We start from the raw sequence: 25412 nt of genomic DNA on the forward strand, positions 1-25412 counted from the left end.
GCACTTAAAATTGGTCGTTGGGTATTTAACATTTCCAAATACATTTCAACCTAAATGGAATAAAATTTTACAATCAATTAGATATTTTGGAATAAATTATTTAAGTAATTGTAGGAATTTTTCATCACGAGATCAAGGTGTTCGTGTACTTTTCAGACCACAGTTCGTGTGCTTTCGTTAGTTTAATATCAGCCGCACTCGGTAAATTAAAAAATTTGTGATAAAAAACTATTTTAATTAGAGCTAGCGCATTAAAAAATAACTTTATATAAACTTTTGTAGAGGTTATATTATGATTTACAAAGTTAAAGAATATTTAACGCGTAAAATACTTCATGCAAGTGACGCGGTTGGTGTCGAGCTAAAATTAGTGATTTACCTCTCCAGCTTCTTGTGTTTCCAATGCACTAATCGGGAAACTGTACAAAAATAATGAAATGTTTTGTACCTAAAATAAAAAATAAAATCAGTTACGAATCTGCGCTCATTACTTATTTTAATCTTAAATATCAGAAATTAGAACAGCCTTATTTCTTAAATTGGAAGCACATCAAAAGATCAGCATAAAAATGTAACTGTTCTCGAATTGAAAAAAATCGAATACTTCTACCCAATACTTTCACCATTAATGAGAGAGCCAGGCCAAAAAAATTCTTTAAATATACTAAAGCTGATTATTTGAGGATTGGTTATAACAGTTGTGTACACGTACCTAATGCGGTTAATCAAGCGAACGATAGAACAGGGTTCAGATATATGCTATCAAAACGATTATGATTGCCGTGGTATTTAAATGAATTTACTAAAGCTCAAAATTGTTATATAAACTGTATATTGTATATAAATAACAGTTATGACAGCTAGTCAGTTAAATGAGCAAAACAGATCTGGCCAGTCAGTTCTAATATATATACAATAAAGCAATAAGTTTCAATTTGATTGCCGCGGCATTTAAATAAATTTACTAAACTTACTTACTGTTTATACAGCTTGTATATTGCATATAAATAACAGTTATGTCAGTCAGTCAGTTAAATGTGAGAACAGAGCTAGCCAGTCAGCCCTAATGTATAATAACATTTAGTTATGATTGCCATGGCATTTAAATGAATTTACTAAAGCTGAAAGTTGTTATACAAATTGTATATTGCAATATTGAAACAATGTGAAAACAGAGCTGGGCAGTCAGCCCTAATGTATGTACCTACAATAAATATCAAGTGATCAAGAATTAAGTAAATTCAAAGAATTTTTTTGAGCTGGCTCTAAATCCACGTTTATGATCATTAATGAGTAGTTAATCGACATCATAAATTATGCTCTATTTAAATCTGTTTATCAAAAGTGGATAAACAACACCCATTATAGAAATAATAACTAGTAAAATTATTACACAACAAAAATACTTACAGATAATCGTATACGATCTGCAGTTTCAAAAAAGAAAACAGTAGCTGATAAGCTACTCAACAATTTAATTCCACTTTGTATGTTCATTCCTCCATCCAACGAATCCTCAATTTGGGTCATAATCAATAAATAAACATTAATCACCATCGAAACCAATACAAAACTGATTAAAATTATCTTCGTTGGATCATAAAAATCATTTAATATTTTCATATTAAATATAAACGACGCATATAATCGACGTAATTTACTTAACTGAATCGATAATGGATCTTTACGATGATTTATGAAAAACCCACTATGATCCGTACTACTTTTTACTTCAACCAACGATCGTCGATGATAATTCGATGATGATTTATCATTAGTTGCAGAATCCGCCGTTACAAGTTGTACATTTGAAGAACTAGAATTTATTCGTTCGGTTTGTATAAAAGCTTTTCGATATGGATTTAAAATAGCACATAAATTTTCATGCATCGATTGAAATAACGCATTATAAATGTAACAACTAGCGATAAATTGTAATAAAATTACAATTGTTACAAAAACACCAATCGATGCCATAACAAATTGATAAATCATTAGTAGCGAAACATTATTCTCGATACATCGACCTAAATCCCAGAATAACTGGATTAAAGTTAATGTAATTGCAATTATTGAAAAAAAATTTACACCAATATAAATAAAACGAGCTCGTTTTACATCGAACATATTCCCTATTCCATAATTTTCCCGTTCATCAATTAATTTTAAAATTCCGGAATGTTCCTGTATTTTTTGTTGGATTTGAATCAATGAGATAAACGTACACAGTCCAGCGATTGTAATATGTAAAGTATCGTTAAAAATATACAAAACACGTAATTTTTGTGTCTTAAAATCGTAAGTTAAAATGTCGTAGATATTGTAACAAACTGTACTTAAAAGTAATATCGAAAATATACAAGAGATACCATAAGCAATTTTACTGATATGAAATTCTGATTTATTTGCATTTTTGCGTGTGTGTGGACATTTCCATGTGATTGGTGAAATTCCAATAAATTTCCCTAAATAATTTGAATATTTAAGCACACAAATTAAACAGCCTTGATGAGTTTTTTGCGATTGCATTATTTCACTTGGCAAGACAATTGGCTTTATAATATCTTTACGTGTTCTCATTTCGAATTTAAACGAAGTTCTAAAATAATTTCGTTGTGGAATTAAATAAAATTTTAATTATACAATTGTTTATATTATTTATTTATTTCGAATTTTTTTTTAGTGTAATTAAGTAATTATTACAAATTTTATTACTTACATTTTCATTTTTTATTAGTACGTTTGTTTTTTATTTAACATAGAAGTGATAAAATTATTGATCGTTTGCGGTAAAAATATGTGTCGTCTTAGCTGTGATATTGAGTGGATTTAGAAAACCACACATTTTTGTCATGCATTTGTATGTGATTATAATAAATTTTTTTCACACTTTAAAATGGTTTAAAAACGTTTGAAACACAGGAAGGAGGAAAATTGTAGGCGAAAAGCTTACTGGTTTCCCACAAATGCTTAATCAAATTAAAACTTTCACCAATACTTTTCCGGAATAATTATACGTTCTTCTCGAGAACAGAGGATCTTCATTCGATTTGTATTTCAAATTGCATTACCACCAAAACGTATGTGACAATTGCTCCAGACATCTATGACAAACAAACCAATAAATTTATACTGGTAAATGATCAAATGTGGATAAATATCTTACCGATGATAAAAGTTTTGTACTGATTTGGTATAATTCGGAAGCCGTTATTATAGGAATTCGTGTCGATATTGTGTCCAGTAACATTTCTACCTAAAATTCATTCCATATTTCAATTTTTAAAACTAACATTTTCAGTTCGATGGATCCCGTTAAAATTGTTGTGCTTCAGGCATATCAAAATTTCTTAAAACTTTATATTAAACTGCCAATTGGATATTTAGTAATGAATAAATGAAAGAAATAAATGCAAGAATTTTGGACTTTGAGATATAAATTCTTATTTAGTGAGACATAGTTTGACAGTATATTTTCAAGAGTTTGACCGCAAATATCTGACATAAAGTTCTGATAGTTTGTGGCATGTATTGATTTATTTTCCGACATTGATCAACATTTTTTAGGATTTCTGGTAATATGTCTCTTTGGTTTTTGGTGAATTATACGAACACAACTTGATTGTGTTTTATTAACCCAAGTGAATAGTGAAGTTCAGTTTAAGATAATAAATTTCTTTTCCACGGCCGAAAGTACGTACTTTCTGCTTCTGTTGGGAGACCGAGAGTCCCACATTTATGCTTTGGTACCAAAGCATTAATGTCGGACTTGAGAGCCTTTAACTGCGCGCCAAGATGCCCGTGGCGAAGTCGAGGGCATCATATCGCGCAGTGCAGGAAACTTTTCTGCCCTTGTAGTTTAATATACTATTTATGTCAAACTACTCTGCACCGCCAACAAGCATTGATTACTTACTTCTCTGGCTGATAGTTCATCCAATTTCGATATTGGATAAGAATATAAAAACGATTGTATTTTCGTAGCCTACAAAAGCAAACAGAAAATGTTTAAATTTTCCCTAAAAACAATGTAAAAATTTGATTACCTTGGCTATCAAACTATCTGCAAACAGCCATGAGCTAAATAAAGTTATTAAACAGCCTGTTAATGACGTTAAGGCTGCATATGTATAATTATAATTACCATTGCCATATTCAATAATTAACGTATACAAATTAAAGATTAGCATTGCACCCGTCAAAAGATGATAAATTAGGTTCATCGGATTAAAAACATGATTAGTTTCACGAACATTGTATGTAATCGCTAAATATAATCGACGAGCTAATTGTAATTTCTTATGTAAAGGAATCTCTGGAAAATTTGCTTGATTTAATCCAGGTGATATTTTGTTATTTAAAAAATGTGATATGCTTAATTTTTTATTTTCAATGTTTAAATGTTCACTTAATAATTGTTGAGTATATGCTGTAATCAATTTTCAATTGTTAAATATATCTGTTAAATGTTTTTCGTTTTTGTTAATTTTCGCATAGGCTTGTGTTCTAGGCCAGCCAGCTTTCGAGCGAACCAGTGACAAAACAACAAACGTGTGTTAATAATTCCCAACGGCCAATCATAGTTAAACACAATAAGCTGATTATCACTATCATTACAAAGTATAAAACAAAGTCGCTTCCGTCTGCCTGCTCCCCTAGTATGCTTAGATCTTTAACACTACCCAACGGATTTTGATGTTGTTTTTTAAAATAAAAATATTTTGATGCTGTTTTTTTCAAAATCGGCAAGGAGTAGAACGACGCTGCACCGAGCACGGTGTATTAAGCGGTAATCTCAGAATACAGTGTACCTATCATTCTACAGAAATTAGTTGCTCGGTTTGTTTTAGTTTCTAAATGAATTCACCTTTTCGTGGTTTGATTTTGGAATTTACTCTAGCTCGGCAAAAGAGCGTGCTCGAAGTGCTGAATGGAACGTACGAGCTACAGTGAATCGTGACGTATCTGAGACGATTAGGCATTTGCTCCAATTATTATCTAGCCTGAGTGTGCTGTCAAGGTCGGCATATACAATTTAGCCTTCTGGTGAGCCTGAGTACCAGCATCTAAGAGAGGTTTAGGCTGATTCTAAAATACTAAGATTCTTTATTTGACCATTTTCCAATAATTTGCTTTATATTATTTGGCCCCCCAGCTGAATTTAAAATAGTGACCCAGAAATCTAGAAGCTGTGAACGCAATATAATTAATAATAATTCTTTTTTTTTTTTAAGGTAGTACCAGCATGAAATCACTTTTCGACAGATTTGGCCGAATTTTTTTTCTCGGGTTTATAATAGCTTTATTTATGAATTCCTAAAATTTCATAATTTTTGACCGTTTAGATCGCGAGATATTTAAAGACAAAGTTCGCGATTTTGAGGGTCATGTCCCATTTAAAGCATGTAAAATGTCCGGTCTCTCCAACTATTTTTTATGATATTATTATATATTGAAGAAAAAGTAGAAAAAAATGTTTATACAATACAATTCTAAAAAAAAAATTTAGAAATTAATTTTCACTTTCGAGATATTAATTTTGACGTAAATTGATCGAAATTGGGACGTTGGCATAATTATTTCCCATTTTAAACGGTCAAAATTTCTGAAACTTTGGGAATTAATAGTAAGCATTATTAAATTCTTAAATTTAATTTTTCGTTAAATTCTGTCGAAAAAAAAATTGTACCATTGCTTTAACATAGAAACTGCAAATACCATGCTGGAACATCCTTAAACATAGTTTACCTGTAATTTTTTCATACATTTGAATGTAAATCCATAAAGAGCTTACGTAAATTTGACCATTACACGCAATAACACCAATTGCATAAACTAATATAAATGATTTAAGGCCCGGATACGATTGATATGCTTTGTAATTATAAAATAATTTTGTGCTTATAGCTAAAACGAACCTAGCTATAAGTAATAATTCTGACATAGTTATATAACATTTTAAACGTTTTTCATTATCTTTTGAAAATAATACGTTAATTCGATAATATTTCTGATATTTTAATATTTCTAATATACCATTTAGCTCTTTAACACGTTGTGGACCTTGTATTGTAGCTGTTAGAAAGAGAAAGAAAGACAATAATAAAATTATCGCCAATAAGACAAGCAAAATACTAATGCATAACGAATTTGGGACTTCTATAGGAAACTAGACAAAAGCAGTCTTATTCTGTCTTCTGTAGATAATCTTGTGTCATTTTGTATATAGTTCAGTATCATTTACCATTATCCCCGAAGTCTACAGCTGTCGCCAGGAGTGAAGGCGAACATCATATTCATACGAAAAGTGCGCAAGTGCCAAACAATATATAACATCACCAAATGAAGGCTATCTATTATTTTTGCGATACACAAGGTTTCTATAAAATAGTGAATAACAGAAAAATGAATACGGATAGAAGTAAGATGAAAAGCCCTCTGTCGTTTAACGATCTGAGCCCCGTTAACAAGCTTCGTTAAATATTTTTAAGTTTTAGAATTTATTGGCTTGTATTAGAAAAATCGAAATATTTATAATAAGCACTATATGTAATCCGTGCATTGTTTGTGACGAGATACGTTCAATGGGTCGAGATATTCTTTAAAACTTGGTAACGATAATTAACGAAGCCATAACTCGCCATATCGAAAAACGCCAGGGAATTTTTCGCCTTAGACCTCCATCACCTCATTGTTTGAACTGCAGACTAAATCATAAAATATTTCTTCTAGTAAAAATTTGCTGTATGGTAAAAACGAAAAAGTGGAAGTGCTGGGAATGATGGGAGTATTAACTTTTATGTATTTATTATCATAATGACTTCATTTTACCATGTAGCTAAATTTTATTGCTTAATCGAATTTTAGCTATACCATGAAAAGACACTTACAATAGTCTATACCAAAATAACAAATTTTTACTCACCACACAATGTTGAACAAATTGCGCTAATTATATAGGTTGCAATTGAAATTTCAAATAAAAGAGTTGTACGAGCTGATTTATCATATGACAAATAAATATCATACCAAATTAGTAATAAATCGAGAACAAGTATAATCGTTACAATTATGGACCAAATAAACTTTATATTTGAATTCATAAACAAAGGCTTCGTAAAATTTTTGGATTTATGAATACAAGTACCACTTATCGCTGAACACGCAAAAAATGCACCCATTTGTTGAATTTCTTTTAATCCGCAAACAATACATCCATGTGTTTTATTATCCATGTTTAGCGAATACATATGTCAAGTGAAACGTACTCTCTAAATTAATTAATTAAAAGTCTAATCTAAAGGTATTAATAACTATATAAAAACGAATCTATTTTATTTATTATTTATTATATAATATTATTTATTATATAATTGATTAATTCAGAGTTCCGTACCTCTATCTAATGTTCAAAAAAATTCATTATAATTAATAAATTTTTAATTTCAGAACTAACTTTTTTTCACGATTGTACAAACAAAAAAATTAAAAATAGAACCGAGATAATTTGAATTCTGAATTCAATTATTTCTAATATCATTTCTACCTAAAATTAGCACCCATAAATTAAAGATATTTTTTCGTAAATTTTCGGTAAATATAAGATATTTTTTCGTGCATTTTCGATAAATATAAGGTCGAGATTAAGTTGAGACACACCTTGGTGACATGGAGCAGTTTCATGAGGAAATTTTAATATTGAATTAATATCTATTTTAAAAATCAATAATTGGGTACTATTTATTAATCGAAATGAACGAATTATAGGAAGGGGTTCCAGTTTTTGTTATGTAATATTTATGGTTGGCTCAAAGAGTGTAACGCAGCGTGACGAAGGGTAGCAAGTTCAAAAGTGGTGAAATTTAGGGCTACGTAGTTTATGAACAGCTCCTTGCGATATATAAGCACAAGTCCCACTCAAATTTATATGGCTATAATTTGTGGTTAAAATGAATGCACATAATCAAAATAGAAGAAAATTATTATTTCACATCAGAGAATATATCATCGGTAAAACATCAGAGAATATATCGGTTTACTCATATAGTCTCTGTTTCACATGAATCACAGCATTTGGAAAGTTGTCTCTAAGTGATAATGGAGATTTGTGTATGTGTTTAAATTGCGATTAATGTGTTCCAATTTTTACAGGCGAACCTATTTTTGAAGGGAATTTTTTTTAAATGTATTTTTAAAATAAACAACAATAATATTATTAAAGCATTTATTTGGAAATATTATATTTCAAATTTGTCGGTATCAAATCTTCATTCAAGTTGAATTTGAAATTGCATTACAACCAAAACGTACATAACAATCATTCCAGACATCTACAAAGCCGAAAGAACAAACAAATGGAAGTAATTTTTTATTGAAAAAGTCACACAAATATACTATCTTTACTTACTGATGCCAGAAGCCTTGTACTAATTTGATACAATCCAGAAGCTGTTATTATAGGAACTCGTATTTTTATTGTTTCTAATATCATTTCTACCTAAAATTATTACATACTATATAAATACAAGATATTCTAGTCGAGATTCAAATTACATTTTGAAAAAAATATCTAACTTCAAGCGTCTAGGTACTTACTTCTCTGGCTGACAATGTATCCAATTTAGATATCGGGTACAAATATAAGTACGATCGTATTTCTGAAGCCTGCAAAACCATAGTCGAAAAATATTTATAGCATAACCCTTCATACGCATGTAAAATCTTACAAAAAAAAACAACAAAAATCGCAAAACGCGATAAAAATTGCTTTTTCGGTATGCTATTTGAGCCCCTTAAGGGAGAGTGAAACTACGCGTATGCTACTTGTGTAATAGGTAATAATTCAACAGCAAAACTGAAAAAAGTTCGAATACAGTTTTTAATGGATTATGTAGATATAGCAAAACTTTGTTTTGCTTGCAAATCGTAGCTTCAGACTCCTATAAAGGTTCAAATAACATACCAAAAAAGTAGCTTTACATCGCGTTTTGCAATTTTGATGTAAAATTTGACAGGCGTATCATCCACACTCTCGCGGAGTATACTCACCGAATATACTCGACAAAGTTAGCCGGAAGTGGACAACTCACCACTACTCACCACTATACTCTCGTCTTACTTTATTCTCATTGCTATCGCTGTCATCGGAGTGGCAACAGCTGCTTTCTGAGCATAAAGCTTGTACAATTATCTTCATGTTAAAAAATATACAAATTAACAGTAATCATTATTTTGTTAGTTGAAAAATCGGTTTTTTTTAATAAACGGATTTTAGCGTAGTCGGATAAGGCGAGACGAGCATAGGCATGACACCGCAGCTACTTTGTGTAACTTTCCGAGAGTGTAGAGGAGCCATAATCGCCCCCAAAAAGTATATAATTTCTTATACCTTAATAATCAAGCAATCTGCATACCACCATCCCCAAGATAAAATCATTAAACATCCTGCTAGTGCCACTGAGGCTGGATATGAATATACAATATTATCATTTTGATACTCGTTGATTATTGTAAAAATATTTATAATAAGTATTATACCCGTCGATAAATGATAAATTAATTTTACTGGATCGTAATTCGCATTTGTGTCACGAACATTGTGTGTAATTGCTAAATATAATCGACGAGTTAATTGCAATTTCTTATGTAGAGGAATTGCCGAAGAATCTGTACGATTAGAAACGGGTGACACTTGATTTAAAAAATGTACGATGCTTAATGTTTTATTTTCCACGGCTAAATGTTTATTTAATATTTGTTTAATATGTACTGAAAATAATTTTTATTGTCAATATTGCTTTTTTTTTAAATTTTTTTTCGTGATCTTATTTGGTATATTGTGCACACTTTTATCCGCAGGGCCGAAACTACAATAGAGAAACCGAGGCAGTTCCCCTTTTTAAAAATTCCCCTAAAACATTTTTTGGTGCACAGAATTATTTGCTGTGGATTAAATTTATCACCCCTATCGTTTGCTATATCAATTACTTCAAATTCTAATTTAATTATTCACGTCAAATATGAATCTAAATCAAAGCACATAAGTAAATTGTTACTCAAATAAGCATTTAAGTACAGCTTAATAAATATATTCTTGTAACATTAACATAATCTCGATCGTGAATTATATTCTCGCCGAAAACAGTGTTAACAACCTCACAGAGTCGTATTATACGGTCATGAACCTCTTTTAAAAGTTCTACTACAATTTTGGTTTTAATTAATTCAGTTTTTCAGGTAGGACATAATTGACGGAATCCTGCATCATGGTTTTTGAATTTCTGATTATCCCACTGAGAGAGCTTCCTTGGCAGGATACTTAGGCTTTTTTTAAACCAAAGAAATATTAGCAGTCTACGATAACGTGTTCTCCAGAATTCAAGATCCATTTGAAAAGAAGAGTACTTCACAAACCATGAAAATGATAAAACCATGTCGTTTTGATGTTTTTTATCAAAAGTTGGCCGGTAAGAGAAATTATTAATTTTTCGAAATATTCCACATCCATCGATGTTTTACAAGCGAAGAGAGTTGAAGCTTTCAGTGGATTGTTTCACCTCATTTTCGTTTTCCCTGCGGATTCTGATCCATTAGAAGTTTTAAATTTACAGATTTAGCTTACCTGTAATTTTCTTATACATTCGTGAATAAATCCATAATGTTATTACATAATCAAACTCATCGCATGCAATTACACCAATTGCAACAAGAAATAAAAATGATTTTAGTCCAGGATAAGATTGATATGATTGTTCACGATAAAAGACCTTTGTACTTGTTATCAAAACAAATGTAGCTATTAATATTACTTCTGAAAATCTCAAAAACCATTTCATATGTTTTTCATCATGCTTGGAAAAAAGTACACTTATACCATAATATTTTTGAGATTTTGATATTTCTAATAAACCATTTAACTCTTGGGCTCGTTGTGGCCCCTGAATTGAAGCTGTTTGGAAAGAAAAGTGAATAGGTAATAAGTAATTTGCACCAAATATTACGGATTATGTGCCTTATTTTTTTGCAAATTTTTCAAGGCTGTACTTTGTAGGTATAGCCTTGGATTTTGTATTGAAGCCCGATAAAGTGGGTATGACGAGATCATATCTTGACACGGTTTTTAGCCGAGGCAATATTTTCGCATAGGTACCATGGTAGTAAGCAAATATTCAGTGTTTGGCGACCTTACAAGTTTTCAATATAAATTATTTCAAAAAGAATATTTTAGGAAACGTACTACTTACAACATAATGAAGAACAAATCGCACTAACAACATAAACTGTGATTGAAATTTGAAATAAAATGGTTGTACGATTTTTTTCCTCGAATAATAAATAAAGATCATACCATATTAATAATGCATTGATAGTTAATAATATAGTTATAATTATGGACCAAATACACTTTGGAAATGAATTCGTAAATAATAGCGTGGTAAAATTTTTGGATGTATGAGTGCAAGCCCCTATTATTGTTGAGGATCCAAAAATTGAGGCAAATTGATGGGCAACATTTAATCCACAAACAATACATCCTTGTATTTCGCTATTCATTTTTATAGAATAAATATTTTTCCAATGAAATTTAATTTAGGTATTCGAAATTAAAACGAAATTAAACAAGTGAAAACAAACAATTGACTGAGTTAATTGTTGAAATACCATGTATAGTCAGTGTTGATTTCTTTATCACATTACATATACCAACATGTGACACATACATAACTGATAATCAAGTATAGTACATATTATAAAATTTCCGCCCTAATTGTCGCCCTCACGGGTTGTATTTCGCTATTCATTTTTATAGAATAAATATTTTTCCAATGAAATTTAATTTAGGTATTCGAAATTAAAACGAAATTAAACAAGTGAAAACAAACAATTGACTGAGTTAATTGTTGAAATACCATGTATAGTCAGTGTTGATTTCTTTATCACATTACATATACCAACATGTGACACATACATAACTGATAATCAAGTATAGTACATATTATAAAATTTCCGCCCTAATTGTCGCCCTCACGGGTAAACAGTGATGTTTACGAAAAAATGTTTCAAACTAAAGTTGTTTAATTTTTGATAAGGAACATTTTTTACATTTAAACTTTTATTCAACTCTAACGGTTTACAAGATGGGTACTACGGACCCATGACCCAATTGACCCATATTGCTCATTTACGAACTTGACCTCACTTTTTACGTCCTAAGCACGCTGTAAAAATTTCAGCTTGATATCTCTTTTCGTTTTTGAGTAATCGTGACCACAGACGGACGGACATACGGGCGGACAACCGGAAATGGATTAATTAGGTGATTTTATGAACACCTATACCAATTTTTTTTTTGTAGCATCAATATTTTTAGGCGTTACAAACTTGGGACTAAACTTATAATACTATGTATATTTCATATATACATGGTATAAAAATTTTATTAATAACTGTTAAAAATTAATTGATTATATTTTTTTATATAATACAATTATTTATTAATAAGGATTCCGTATTTATAATAGTCTTATAAGAGGTATTGAATTTTTATACCCTGTATATATGAAAGTATATACCTATAAAGGCTTACTAATTTTGGTGTACGTTCTTTTCCAAAATTATAAAAGATAAGGAGTTGAAAATTTGCAGGTCGCTTCAAACTGTGATGTTATGAAACATTCTCGAAAAACGAAACAGAAATTCTAGAAATTACTTTCTAAAATTTTCGCTACTTTCCAAATAATTTGAAACTTTCTATACAGGATATTTCAACATAACATTTGTTTACAAGATTGTTGAAATGGAATTTAAAACTAATTTTTTTAAGATAGAAAAAAATTTGATTTACTTATTTCTGAATTCATAAAATTATTTCCTTAAAGAAATAATTTTTTATATGATTGTATTTTGAGGACAAGAATGAAACCTTCAGAGCCATGAGCGATATCATTCTTTAATTAAGCTTGCGTAGAATGAGCTTAAGGGGTCATGGGCAGAGTAAATGGAGGATTAGAATGAAACCTTCAGAGCCATAAGTGATATCATTCCGGAATTAAACGTACTTAGAATGAGTATGAATGGTCACAGACAGAGGCGGATTATCCGTTAGGCAAACTTGGCACCTAGGAAGTTTAGATAGTTATATAATTTCTTGTACTAAAAGTTGCGGTTTCTGTCTAGGGTGCCCTTGAAATTTAATTCGCCGTAAATTACCCCTTTGAAATGTTTTGAAATTTGCAAAAATCTTTTTTTTTTTTGCCGATTTTAATGAAAATCAGTTTCTAGGGTTAAATTGAAAAATAATCCTAAACATATAAACAACGAAATGGATGGACGAAAGGATTTCTAGATATTGGATCTTCAATTTCTCGGATTTGGAGTCCCAAGGCCATGAGAGTGATATCTTGAAAACCGTTAATCGAATTTATTAAGGAGCGCGAGGCTACAATCATAATCTCCATGGCTATTATAATGGGTATCTAGTGACTCGATGGACATAGCTTAAGAGCGTATTCTTTGGACAATTTTAATTCCAAAATTTTTTAAAATTTTGTCCAAAACCCAATCGTTAGGAATTATACGGAGAAAAAGTTTTAATTACTAAAACATTGAACTACTGTATAGGTACTATCTAAAATTTTTAATATGTGGCTACTAGAGGGGCGATGTAATATGCTTATCTAGGGCGCTCGGCGCTTAATCCGACTCTGGTTGAAGTTTTATTGTATTGTATTTAATTGTTCTTTTTATACCCTGTATAAAATGAAATATATCATGGTTTATTCAGTTTAGTTCCAAGTTTGTGACGCTTAAAAATATTGATACTATGAACAAAATTTTGATTTGAGTGCTCATAAAATCACGTAATTAGTCCATTTCCGGTTGTCCTCCCGTCTGTATGTCTCTCCTTCAATAACAATACTACAATAACTCAAAAACGAAAAGGATGTAAAAAGTGAGTTTGGAGCAGTATAGGTCAACTGGATCTTGGGTCCGTAGAAACTATCTTGCAAACCGTTAGAGATGTTCCTTATAAAAAATTAACTGCTTTTGTTTGAAACATTTATTCACACTGAAGTGATGTTTCATAGTGTGGGTGCAAATTAGGACAAAACTTTGATGTTTATTTCCTCCAAAACTATAAAAGATAGGCAGTTGATAATTTGCAGATAGCTTCAACTAGTGGTCTTTTTAATTATTTTCGAAAATAAGGGGAAAAAATCTTGAATATACTTTCGAAATTTTCGAAAACCAATCAAATGGCGAACGAAAAGCCGCCATAATTGTGAAACCTAATTTATTAAAAATAATGAAAGCACTGACATTCAACGCTTTATATACAGGGTATTTCAACAATTAACTGAGTCAATTGTTTGTTTTCACTTGTTATTAAAAAGAATAATTTTTATTATTTATTTTTTAATATTTTTTTTGCTAGCTCCATCTTTTATTCTACCTTTAAACGAATAAATTTATCTTCAAACTACTGCCACCTATTTTGTTTGATATTTTAAGTCACATGTATGTTTATTATAATGTGTTTTATTTTCAAACAAAATATAACCTTAAAATTTAAATTATACATTGACAATGTCATTAAATACTATTTTCTTTACTAATTTGAAACAACAATCAGTGTTAAGAGTAATAACTCGACAGTATGCTAGATGGTCACATCGAAGACCATTAAAAGTGTATCCAAGTAATTTAGAAAATTCTACTGACAACATACAAAATGATCTTCCTAGTGAAACTCGAAAAATCCGAATACCTCGTTCACAATTGAATGTAAAAGATGCAGATCAACTTATACAGTCTGCTAAGAAGCTTAAAGTACCTAAAGATCAATCAATTTCTATAGCAAACATCTCGGATTCAGTTCCATTGGATGAAGAGAAAAATACCAACTCCGATGTATATCGCGTTAAAAATGAAGATGGTAAATTTTCGTTCGAAAAAATGAAACGAAATGATAAAAAATTAAGGTATTTCAAAACTAAAGACAGTTAAAATTGAAAGTGTAAATAATTTTATTTGAATTTTAGTACTTTGATGATGGACGTTAAATTTCGAAAACAACGGGAACGTTTTAATATTGTTTTATTGGAAGGTACACGATTGATTCGTGATGCTTTGTTAGCGAGTTGTAAACCTCGAACGATACTCTTTAGCCGTATGAGTGAATTAAAAAGTGTACAAGATTTGTTACCGAAAGAGAATGTTAGTTTGTATCAAGTGCCGTATAATGACTTACAACTTTGGTCTTCATTGAAAACTTCACCCGGCATCATGGGTAAAAATTTTATTTACAAATTAAGTATAATATACGGTTTTTAAAACTGTTACATGGAGGGTAAACCTTAAGTTTTTACTCCATGAATTTTTACAGCTACGAAAAATGCAAAGCTCAAAAAATTGTAATACGTTTATTTTAAATGTTATTCAGGAATATTTGAAACACCAGATGTATCCAAAATCAAAACCGAATATAATGACCTACCTGTAACCGTTGTCTGTGATAATATTCGAGATCCTGGTAATTTGGGAGCTGTCATACGATGCTCAGCAGCGGTTGGATGTAAAAAATTACTATTAACAAAAGGTATCCTTGAAATTTAAATATTTTTTTTGTATACAGCTTCAAAATAAAATTTTGTTACAGGATGTGTTGAATTGTGGGACTTAAAAGTTCTTCGCAGTGCATCCGGTGCACATTTTCGAATAGCTATTGAACAAAAGCAATCTTGGAGTGATATACAAAATGAAATCGGTAGAGATTCATCAATTTTTATCGCCGATAACAACCTAAATATATACCCGTCATTAGTGTCTGCAACTTACAATGATTTTCAATATTATAATTGTCCAGAAATTACCGTAATTGTTGGTGGGGAAACACAGGGTGTAAGTAATGAGGCCTATTTATTGGCTGAACAGAAATCGGGGGCACGATTACATATACCACTTTCAAATGGGATTGAAAGTTTAAATATCGGTACTGCATTAGCTGTGATTTTGTATGAAATGAGACGACAGATTAGTCCTATTACATTGCGTAAGTGAAATTTATTTAATAAACTTTTCAGAACAACATATAAGCAGTAGGGTCTCATAAGCCATTCAGTGACCCAACGTTGTAATAAAATTACCCTTCTGATTGAATAGAGCAACAAAGGCTAAAATCAAAACTACATACTCCACAAAAAGAATTTGTTTTCAAATATTGGTGGCTTGTCAATCTCTTAAAACAAGATTTGTCAAAATTGGGCAAAACTTGCTTACTGTAGTGCATAATTACAGACGAATCGACGGAATAAAATTAACATGAAAAGTTGATCAATTGAAAATCTTTCTTTTACTGTACATATTTTTTTAGTTCACAGGAGATTTTGATACTTGAACAAATATCTGAAATGATATGTGTCCGATTAGTGAGACCAATGTTTTCGATTCGTATCGCTTTACCTATTTGTGCAACCTTTCGTCTTGTGTTTTTGTAAAAAGTTGGCTTTACAGAGTTACTATAAATTGAAATAGGGAATATTCATGAAATTTAAATTTGGTTCAAATATTTTTCTTCCATAACTTTAATGACTGGACATTTCAACTAAACCATTATTTTAGTAATTAATATTTTTTTAATTACTTAAAAATAATTAATATAAGTACAAATTCAGTGAGGGCATTTAAAAATTTCTAAAACGGAAATTCCAATTTTTATATGGACGTGACATCAAAGTACGGGCTTGTCAAATTTGTTGCCATACTGTATGATATGAATTACTTACATTTTATATGGTATTTCATTAAATTATACTATTCTACGGCTTTTTATTAGACAACTTAATAATAACGAGTGTAAATTCTGTGTTTTAAATTCATTTTTTTATAGTGTAAATTATACATCATCAACAGAGGGCGCCAAAAAACTGCGTTTAAATATCTCAAAATTATAATGTATTTTAAATATTTTTTACACTTAAATACATCATTTTTAAACAGTATTTATATTTTTTACTTTGTTATAACGGTGTAAACAATGAATTAAAAATATAAAAAAAATACATGAATATTCCCTATATAGTTAAAACAGTTTATGCAATACGTTATACATATATGTAAATATGTAGTGTATAAATTTATTTATCGACGGGCGAAAATCTTTTAAAAGTAGACCTATAAAATCGGATATTGCAGCATTGCAAGGTACTACTAACTATTTTTTTGTAATTTTAGGAAATAATCAATCGAATCCAAAAAAAGAAATAAGTAATTTACATACATAATTGTAAGTAATTTAAATTCATAAGAAAAATATTTTTAAGTCACTTATTTTGTAAATATAAATACAGTTTTTTAAATTATTCAAAAAATAAAAATATTTATAATTATCATGTTTTTCGTCCGTTGAAATAATTATTCCCCTTATTTGGGAAATTTGTACTATATTCAATTTTTCAAGTGAAATGGAATTTGAAGTGAATTAGTGAAATTGGTTTATCAAGATAATAATCAGAATAAAGATTTTTATATGCGGAAAATCTAAAAGAAGATTAGAAAAACTCTAAATAAATAATAGTTACGCAAATAACAGCCTAAATACTACGATTGTATTATTTGGTCTTTTATTTGAATAACTATGTCTCAACTTGAAGTCAATGTTTCATTGCATAATACACCATTTATAGAAGATCAAAGGTAAGTAATTAAAAAAGTATGTAATTTTTGTTTTCTTTTTGAATTTCTGAAGTGTGTTCCAGGAATAGAGCCAGTGTTCTCTAATAAATTCCAAAAAAAAACCTTCTTTTACTGAGTTTTAACTTCATGAAAATTACTTATTGGGCTTTGAAGATCACAGCGCAGGAAATTATTTTATTCTAAGAAATAACTTCTTTTAAAGAGAAAATGTACATCTTGTCAAGAAAGCATCATTTGTATCGTCCAAGTTGCTAAATGTGCTGTCCTTATGTCCCATGTTTGAAGAACATCAGATCGATCAGTCGTTTAAAGGTTATCAGTCACAATTCTTGTCAAAATTCGTAATCTCCAACAGAGTTTGTTCGGATCGTATTGTTCTTTTAATCACAAAGGAAGAAGCTGCCGTATTTTTATATACATTTTTAGTATGCTCAGTACTTTGTGATTAATAAAAGTTTAAGTTTGTCTAATAATTAACTGTTCGTTAAACTAAATTCTTTATACAACACCGTGGATTGTGTAATGTCATTTCTCCCATTATTTATTACGCTTTTCCAATACTTTCCATTTAATAAAACAATATTTGAAATCAATAAAACCATTACAAAGTCCTTTCTCAAGTTTAAATTTATCCTACAAACACAATATAAATATAAATAAATTATAAAAATATTTTAAGGGGTGAAATACAATAAGTGGAAAATTATTGTAGATAATATTTTCTTCCCTGAATGAACATTAGAAAATTATCTCGATGGGTAGAACCACCATATATATGTGACACAAAGTTTCATTTTCAAATAAGGGTAATAATAAATTGAACGTAGTTTAAAATGATGATTCTTCAAGATATAAAAATATAGGGTAGATTGTAGTACAATCCGAGCAGGCATTGCAAATTCACAATCAGTGGCATTCCGAAGTGTACGGTAGCAACTTCTCCAAAACTTGAGGGCATGCATTAAGTAAAAACTTAAAGTTGTGGAAACATGCAATGTTTGAGTAGTATAATAAAATAAAATATAGTTTATTACCTGCATAAAAAATTTTGGGCTTTTTCTGCTCAGAAAAGCGGATCAGAACTATTTCCGAGACTACACAAAATACGAAATTAATTTTATTTTCTGAAATAAAATATAAGTTTTCGTAATAAGGAATTTAAATACTTCATCAAAAATGTTTCGCAGAAATCGAGTAAAAGGATGTGTTTTTATGTTTAATAATATCATCTTTAGAAAAATAGTGTAATATCGCCAACTGCATTTATTAACCCCTGAACCAAAAAAAGGGTGTTTTAAGTTTGATCGTTATGTGTGTGTGTCTGGCTGCTTGATTTTGATTTTTTTGTTTTGTTTGAAAGTGAGAATTTAGGGTTCCGTATTCGAAAAATTTGCGTTTTTTAAATTTCACTTGTTCTAGATTTACTTCTATTTTTCGAGAATCTTTCATAAGTTACAGCTACCTGAAAACCTACTACCTACCTTTTCAGCTACCAATCTTTTATAGTTTTATAGAAAATAGACACCAAAGTTTTCTTCAATTTGCGCCCTCACAGTGATTTTTACGAAAAAAGTTTCAAACGAAAGTTGTTTATTTTTAAGGAACATTATTTTACATTTAAACTTCTGTTTACAAGATGGGTCTTACGGACCCAAGGTCCACTTGACTTGACGTTGCTCATTTACGAACTCAAAGTTACTTTTTACGTCCTGAACACGCTATAAAAATTTCAGCTTCATATCTCTTTTCGTTTTTTCTTTCATTTATCGTGATGAAATCAATTCTTTAACCGTCACAAATTTGAGAATAGAATTAGTATACTTTGATATATATCTCATATATATATATAAAGATCTATAGGCCATAACCTAAAAATTACACTCGTCAGTAAACATTAAATCAAATAGACAGGCCTGTGCGCAGGAATTATCCAAGGGAGGGGTTCAAACTTTTGTTCGCATGGTAGGCCATTAAGTAAATAAAAACAAGATGTTTTTCTTCGAGTAAGTGAGCATTTAATTAGCTCAAACGTAATATTCAGTCACTGTTATTAAATAAGTTAATTCTGAGAGATACAGAAAAAATATTTTCCAAAACTCTGTGTGCATCGATCTCTACACCGCGATGTATATTGAGCAAGGACTAAACCGTTTAGTCGATCTTCAGACATTGTCGATCTAAGGTATGTTTTGAAATGACGAATGGTTGAAAAGGAGCGTTCATTCGCCGCTGTTCACAGGCAAAACTGCCAGAACGTGAAGCATTTGACACCCCGCTTGGCAATACGTTTTCGTCAAAGTTGAACTTTGTCCATTCAGATGTCACTATTTTAGTTTAAGAAGTCGAGCAAGAGTTTTCTCTAACGTTTCCTCTTCTTTCAATCAAAGTTTTCTCAGCATCAGCCAGTTCCATAGCCTCGCCAATATCCAGGTTTTCTGTTTGAAGTACTCGACTCAAAGACATAGTCAAAGAATGTATCGAGCTCCAAATATGCATGAATATCTGATTCGTCAGTGGAAATGCGTTTCATGGGTGCATTTACAAGACTATATTGTTAGTTCAATATTTATATGGACAGATTCTCAAAGGGAAGGGTTTTGACCCCCAAAATCCCTCCCTTCTGCACGGGCCTGCAAATAGATACTGTATCATCTAAATGACGAAACAAAAAATGAACATCAGTCGGAAATATATAATATAGAATGTTGATTCTGTTTAAAAAAAATTATTATTCTATTTGTTTACTACAGGTCACATTGCTGTGTTTCAGATTCGCCTTTAAAGTAAATATAATATCTGCAATAGCATACCTTATATCTGTATATCATGATGCTTCCCTTTTTTTAAATTACAAAAATACAACCCACCAAGTACGATGAAAAGGGGTGAATTTTTTAGGGGGATTAATAACACGACTCTTTTCATGAATGAGTCATTGATGAATATTTGCACTCTTACACAGTCTATGGTGAAATGTAATTATTTGTATACTCCAGCATTCCAATAAACCAAAACAAATGTAAACACTTGATTTATTCATACACAAAAAAAGAGAGAAGCATTGGCGCCTAATGTAGGGGAAACAAGTGTTGTTTATTTTTGTATTAATTATTTTGTTTGGATATTCTAGTTTTTTTAAAACACCCCTCTGGGTCTTTTTATTTATAATTGTTGTGTACATTTTTTTTATCGTAATTAGTTATTAAATGCATAATTATCGCCGGATGTTTGTCTTTTAATTAAAGTCACGCAATCCGTGTTTGATTTGAATTAAATTTTGCACGGAAATTGTCTGAATTATTTTTACAGATGTAATAGTAATTTTGACCCTGATTTAAAACGATGAACTGTAAATGGTTATAAGCAATTTCCGGAGTCATTGTTGCCGTAAAAGTGACAGTTTTTCGATCTCCTCGGCTCTCGGTGTGATAACATGCAAATGTTTTGAGAATTATTGGCTAACTATAGACCGATTTCTTCGTGGTGATGTGAATTTTCATCCCTACGCGAATTGCGATGTCAGATTAGAGATATTATTCTACGAATGACTTGTCTTAACCTTATGCGTTGCGATTATTTCTTATGGGTCTGTAAAAATATAGAAGTTAACCTGATCTATTATTGGTAATGAATGATAAAAACATCAAATCATGTAAATTGAAACGATAGTAAGGCAAAAAGTTTTTAATTTAAATAATTGAGCCTATGCTTATTTTGGTTGTATATATCCACAGTTGAAAAAAAAAAAACATGGTTTGACTAATTCTGTTTCATCATAAGATATATAGAGAAGGTAATTTTATTTTGTGTTTCTTTCTACTTGGAAGACGCGTTTCTGAATGTGTGTTTCCTGCTTTTGAGTCCATTGGCTTTAGATTTTACGACAAATCTGATATAAGTGATTGTTCGAAGAAATTGGAAGACGCGTTTTTGATTTTGTGATTGTTTTTTTCTGGTTTACTGTTTTCTTTGAAAAAAAAAAGTTTTAGAAGTTTCCTGCTTTTGAGTCTATTATTGGCTTTAGATTTTTCCACAAATCTCTGATAAGTGATTGTTTGAAGAAATTGGAAGACGCGTTTCTGATTGTGTGATTGTTTCTTCTGGTTTACTGTTTTCTTTGAAATAAAAGAAAAATTCTAGAAGTTTCCTGCTTGTGAGTCCATTGGCTTTAGATATTACGACAAATCTGGTATAAGTGATTGTTTGAAGAAATTTAACAAATTTCCTAGTTCCATGGATATATGATATATGATGAAAATATAGAAGCGTTGGGAATAATTAAATATTTCTTGCAAACCATGAAATAATGACAAAACTCAAAAGTTTCAGTTTTGAAACAAATTAACTCAAATTTATTTGTTTCAAAAATAATTTCAGAATGATGTTTTGTTAAGTTGCATTTCATGAAACATAAAAATTATGCATATACATTGTGGCACCTTTAAGATGAAGACACCTTCATATTTTCGGTATTTATTAATCCCTATTCCTATAAATAACGATATAAGGGGGTATCTTCATTTTAAATGCGACATACTGTATAATAATTTGTGGAGCGATTTTCGAGATATGGTTAAAATTGTATACGATGAGCGCATCTCTCCGAAACTTATTATCTAAATCTTTGTAATAAGTGTTATTAAAGTTAAAAATCAATGTTATTTTGCCGTTGTTAGTACTTAGAACACATTTAAAGAAAAACAAATGACTTGTGGGTCAATATTTTTTAATCGTAGGTCTGCTTACACGCCATACTCTTATGGTATGTTACTATTTTAAATGTTTTTCGTTTTATTTTTTGTCCAGCCTGGTTGACAAAAGATGAATGAGTTTTGGAGTGAGTAATAAATTCGATAGAAATAAAAAAGTTGTACTGTCACGCCCCTCTTACAATTGAATTTAATCTGTTGACGTGAGCGTAACATGAATTGGACATATAAAATGTACTATTGTGTAATTCCCCTTCATTTTTGTTATAAATTGGTAAGAGATAGTAAATAGTATTCTCGAGTTTTCCACTTCCTAATTATCTACTACGTTTTACTATTTAATTTTCTCTAACGAAAACTTTTCACTATGTCATCAAAAATTGAATGCTTTTATCACATCTTAGAATTCATTCTTCATTCCATTTTATTTCATAGATGTTGTGTGTATTCATATATTATTACGAAGTCATAAAATTTTGTCTGATCTATTATTGGACTGTTAAGGCCATTTCTAGAAGCGTAACATAAAAGTGCACAGATCAGAATGCACGTCATTAAACACTACGATACTGACAGTATTATTGTTTTGACCTGCTTGTCTTGTCTGCAACAATACTGTCAAAATTTAACAGGGAAAAGTTTGGTGCTCAAGTCAAATTACTATGGTTTCTTAGTACCCAATTTCGTCAATGAATAAAATAGGATCCAATTTCACTGAAAATCCGATATTTAGAAAAGTCATATTAAATTTTTACATAACAGTCAAATTTGAGATTTAATGCAATTTATATTTATTATATTAAAATTCTTCCTAGGATATTTTGGGTCATGTTCTATTTATTTGTATTTTTTTCTAGATATTGAGATTCTAATCCTAGTCATAACGAGATTTCTGTCGCCTAGCCAATTTGATAACGATATTATTCTTTTCTAGAATACACGCGTGCCTTTACATATTGAATATATTTTAATACTCAACAATCGTATTATCCCAACCAACCGCCTCTTATGTTATATAAAACTAAACTGTTCCACAAACAAAAGTGGCGCACTTTGCAAAATTTAATTTAAAAAAAATTTTAATTGAATTTTTTTCGGTAAGTTTAAAATAAGAAACCAGTCATAAAAACAGGGAACACACGATAACTAAAAAAAAAAACTTTTGTTTGAGTAACTACAAAACTTTTTAATATCGAATGCATTCTATTTTGACTTATATTTAAGCATATATTTTCACCAAAAATTTAATTAAGTAATTTTGAAATGTGATATTATTTTCGAGTTTTGGGTAGAGACTTTGTTTTGGTAAAGAAAAGTTTTTAGTAATAGACATAAAAAAAATCGATATTACCTACAACAATGGTGATCAAAAATCGAAAATAAAAATTGTTTTATAGCACAAGAGACGGTATAAGATCGATATTCGCCCATTTTATAACCAGATGAGAGGCATGTTTAATGAAATTTTATTCATTTTTACGCACTCCTATCATAGTTTTTCTATCGAAAAGTGTTCATGGCTACTCTCTTAAATTTGAAATAGGGAAAATAATGGAAAAATATACCACTATTTCAAATAGTGATATACTTCACACTAGCAAATAGTGAATAGTCACTACAAAATAGTGATTTTTTATACTTTTCACTATTTCATTTTTAGAGAGTATTTTAAAACAAATTAATTTTTTATCAATTTATTCTATGAACCGGTTTCCAGGCAAGCCTATTTCATTATTTTCGTAATTAAAATATCTTTCTTCTGAGACCAATTTCCATTGCTTAACAGATCGGTGTAGTTACTTCTATTGACTTACCCGTTCATATGATATGAACAGATTTACACCGACCTATTAACCAATCGAAATTGGTATCTGAAAAAAGATAATTTAATTACGAAAATAATGGTATAGGCTTGACTGAAAAAAGCCGTTCATGGACCAAATTGATTAATACTAATTTAATTAAAAATAGCCATGAACACTTTTCGATACAAAAGCTATGACAGGAATGTTTAAAAATCAATAAAATTTCACCCATCTTGTTTTCAAATGGGTGAAGATTGACCTTATACCGTATCTTAGACCATTAGTGCATAAAACAATAAACACTAAACAATGTGTAATTTTAATATTTGGTGGAAGCGTCGATAAGTCATATTTTCAAAAAACACTAAAATTATGCTTTTATTAAATATGCTAATATTAAAAAGGAACTCCTGAGCAAAATTGCACTGATTCATGGATAGTTTATTTACTTCAAAACCAAACTTGTTTCAGTTGTTTTAAAACTGGATTACAAATTGGCGCGATTTCATTCGCGATGGACAAAACCGACAGCAGTACAGCCAAAAGTATTGTAATTGGTATTGAAACTATCTGAAAAAGACTTACTGAAGTAAATATCAACCCTCGAAGTTCAGTTTCAGAATCTACAAAATCTGTTGAAAATTCAATCGAAAATATTGAGTCTGTATTACTATGTGTGTATTATTATAGACATTTTGGCGTCTAGTTTTAGAGCCATAATATGAGAGTTTTTCGTATATTTTTTGACTGTGTGATGTTTTTCTTTTTAAAGTGCGCCACTTTTTTCACGGAACAGTTTATATATTCACAATACATACACAGGAGTATGTATCTATTTAAATTTATGTCAAACTATTTTATCTATCTCTAAATATAGATTTTGTAGTTACAACAATAATTTTAGTACATACATACGAGTATATACTACTAAACAAACATTTAACAACAATAATGACAAAAAAAAAATAGTTTAAACTATTTAAATATTTAATAATAAATAAGTTTTTGAACAAATATATATATAAGTTTGTTATAATATACAACAAATATTGTGAATCTAATGTTATTTATTATTTAATTGAAACCATCAGACACTAGGAAATTTGTAATTATTTATTTGTGTTATGTGGTTATGTCAAGACTTATAATAGCATAACGTAATAATGGCAGTGATGGCATTAAGGAGACTAAAGTTACGTTCACG

At 30.0% G+C, this 25412-nt stretch overlaps 1 protein-coding gene across 1 annotated transcript; it reads left to right on the forward strand.

Annotated features, from left to right (window-relative positions):
* The first annotated feature begins 14556 nt into the window (after positions 1-14556).
* On the forward strand, positions 14557-18143 carry LOC123296013 (rRNA methyltransferase 3, mitochondrial). Its single transcript, XM_044877475.1, has 7 exons — positions 14557-14981; positions 15042-15289; positions 15443-15598; positions 15659-16051; positions 17233-17265; positions 17652-17694; positions 18050-18143. Exons 1-7 carry the CDS (start codon positions 14587-14589, stop codon positions 18141-18143), a joined length of 1362 nt encoding a protein of 453 aa, XP_044733410.1. The 5' UTR covers positions 14557-14586.
* Positions 18144-25412: the final 7269 nt, after the last annotated feature.

Source organism: Chrysoperla carnea, chromosome 3 (genome assembly GCF_905475395.1).
Source record: "Chrysoperla carnea chromosome 3, inChrCarn1.1, whole genome shotgun sequence".
In the NCBI taxonomy this organism is placed as follows: Eukaryota; Metazoa; Arthropoda; class Insecta; order Neuroptera; family Chrysopidae; genus Chrysoperla; species Chrysoperla carnea.

Bases quoted from the DNA above. Each gene is read 5' to 3' on its own strand.
- LOC123296013 (XM_044877475.1), top strand. From the start codon at position 14,587: ATGTCATTAAATACTATTTTCTTTACTAATTTGAAACAACAATCAGTG. The intron at 16,052-17,232 runs GTAAGTGAAATT...TTGTAATTTTAG, and splicing joins GATTAGTCCTATTACATTGC to GAAATAATCAATCGAATCCA. The intron at 17,695-18,049 runs GTAAGTAATTAA...AATCTCCAACAG, and splicing joins CCATTTATAGAAGATCAAAG to AGTTTGTTCGGATCGTATTG.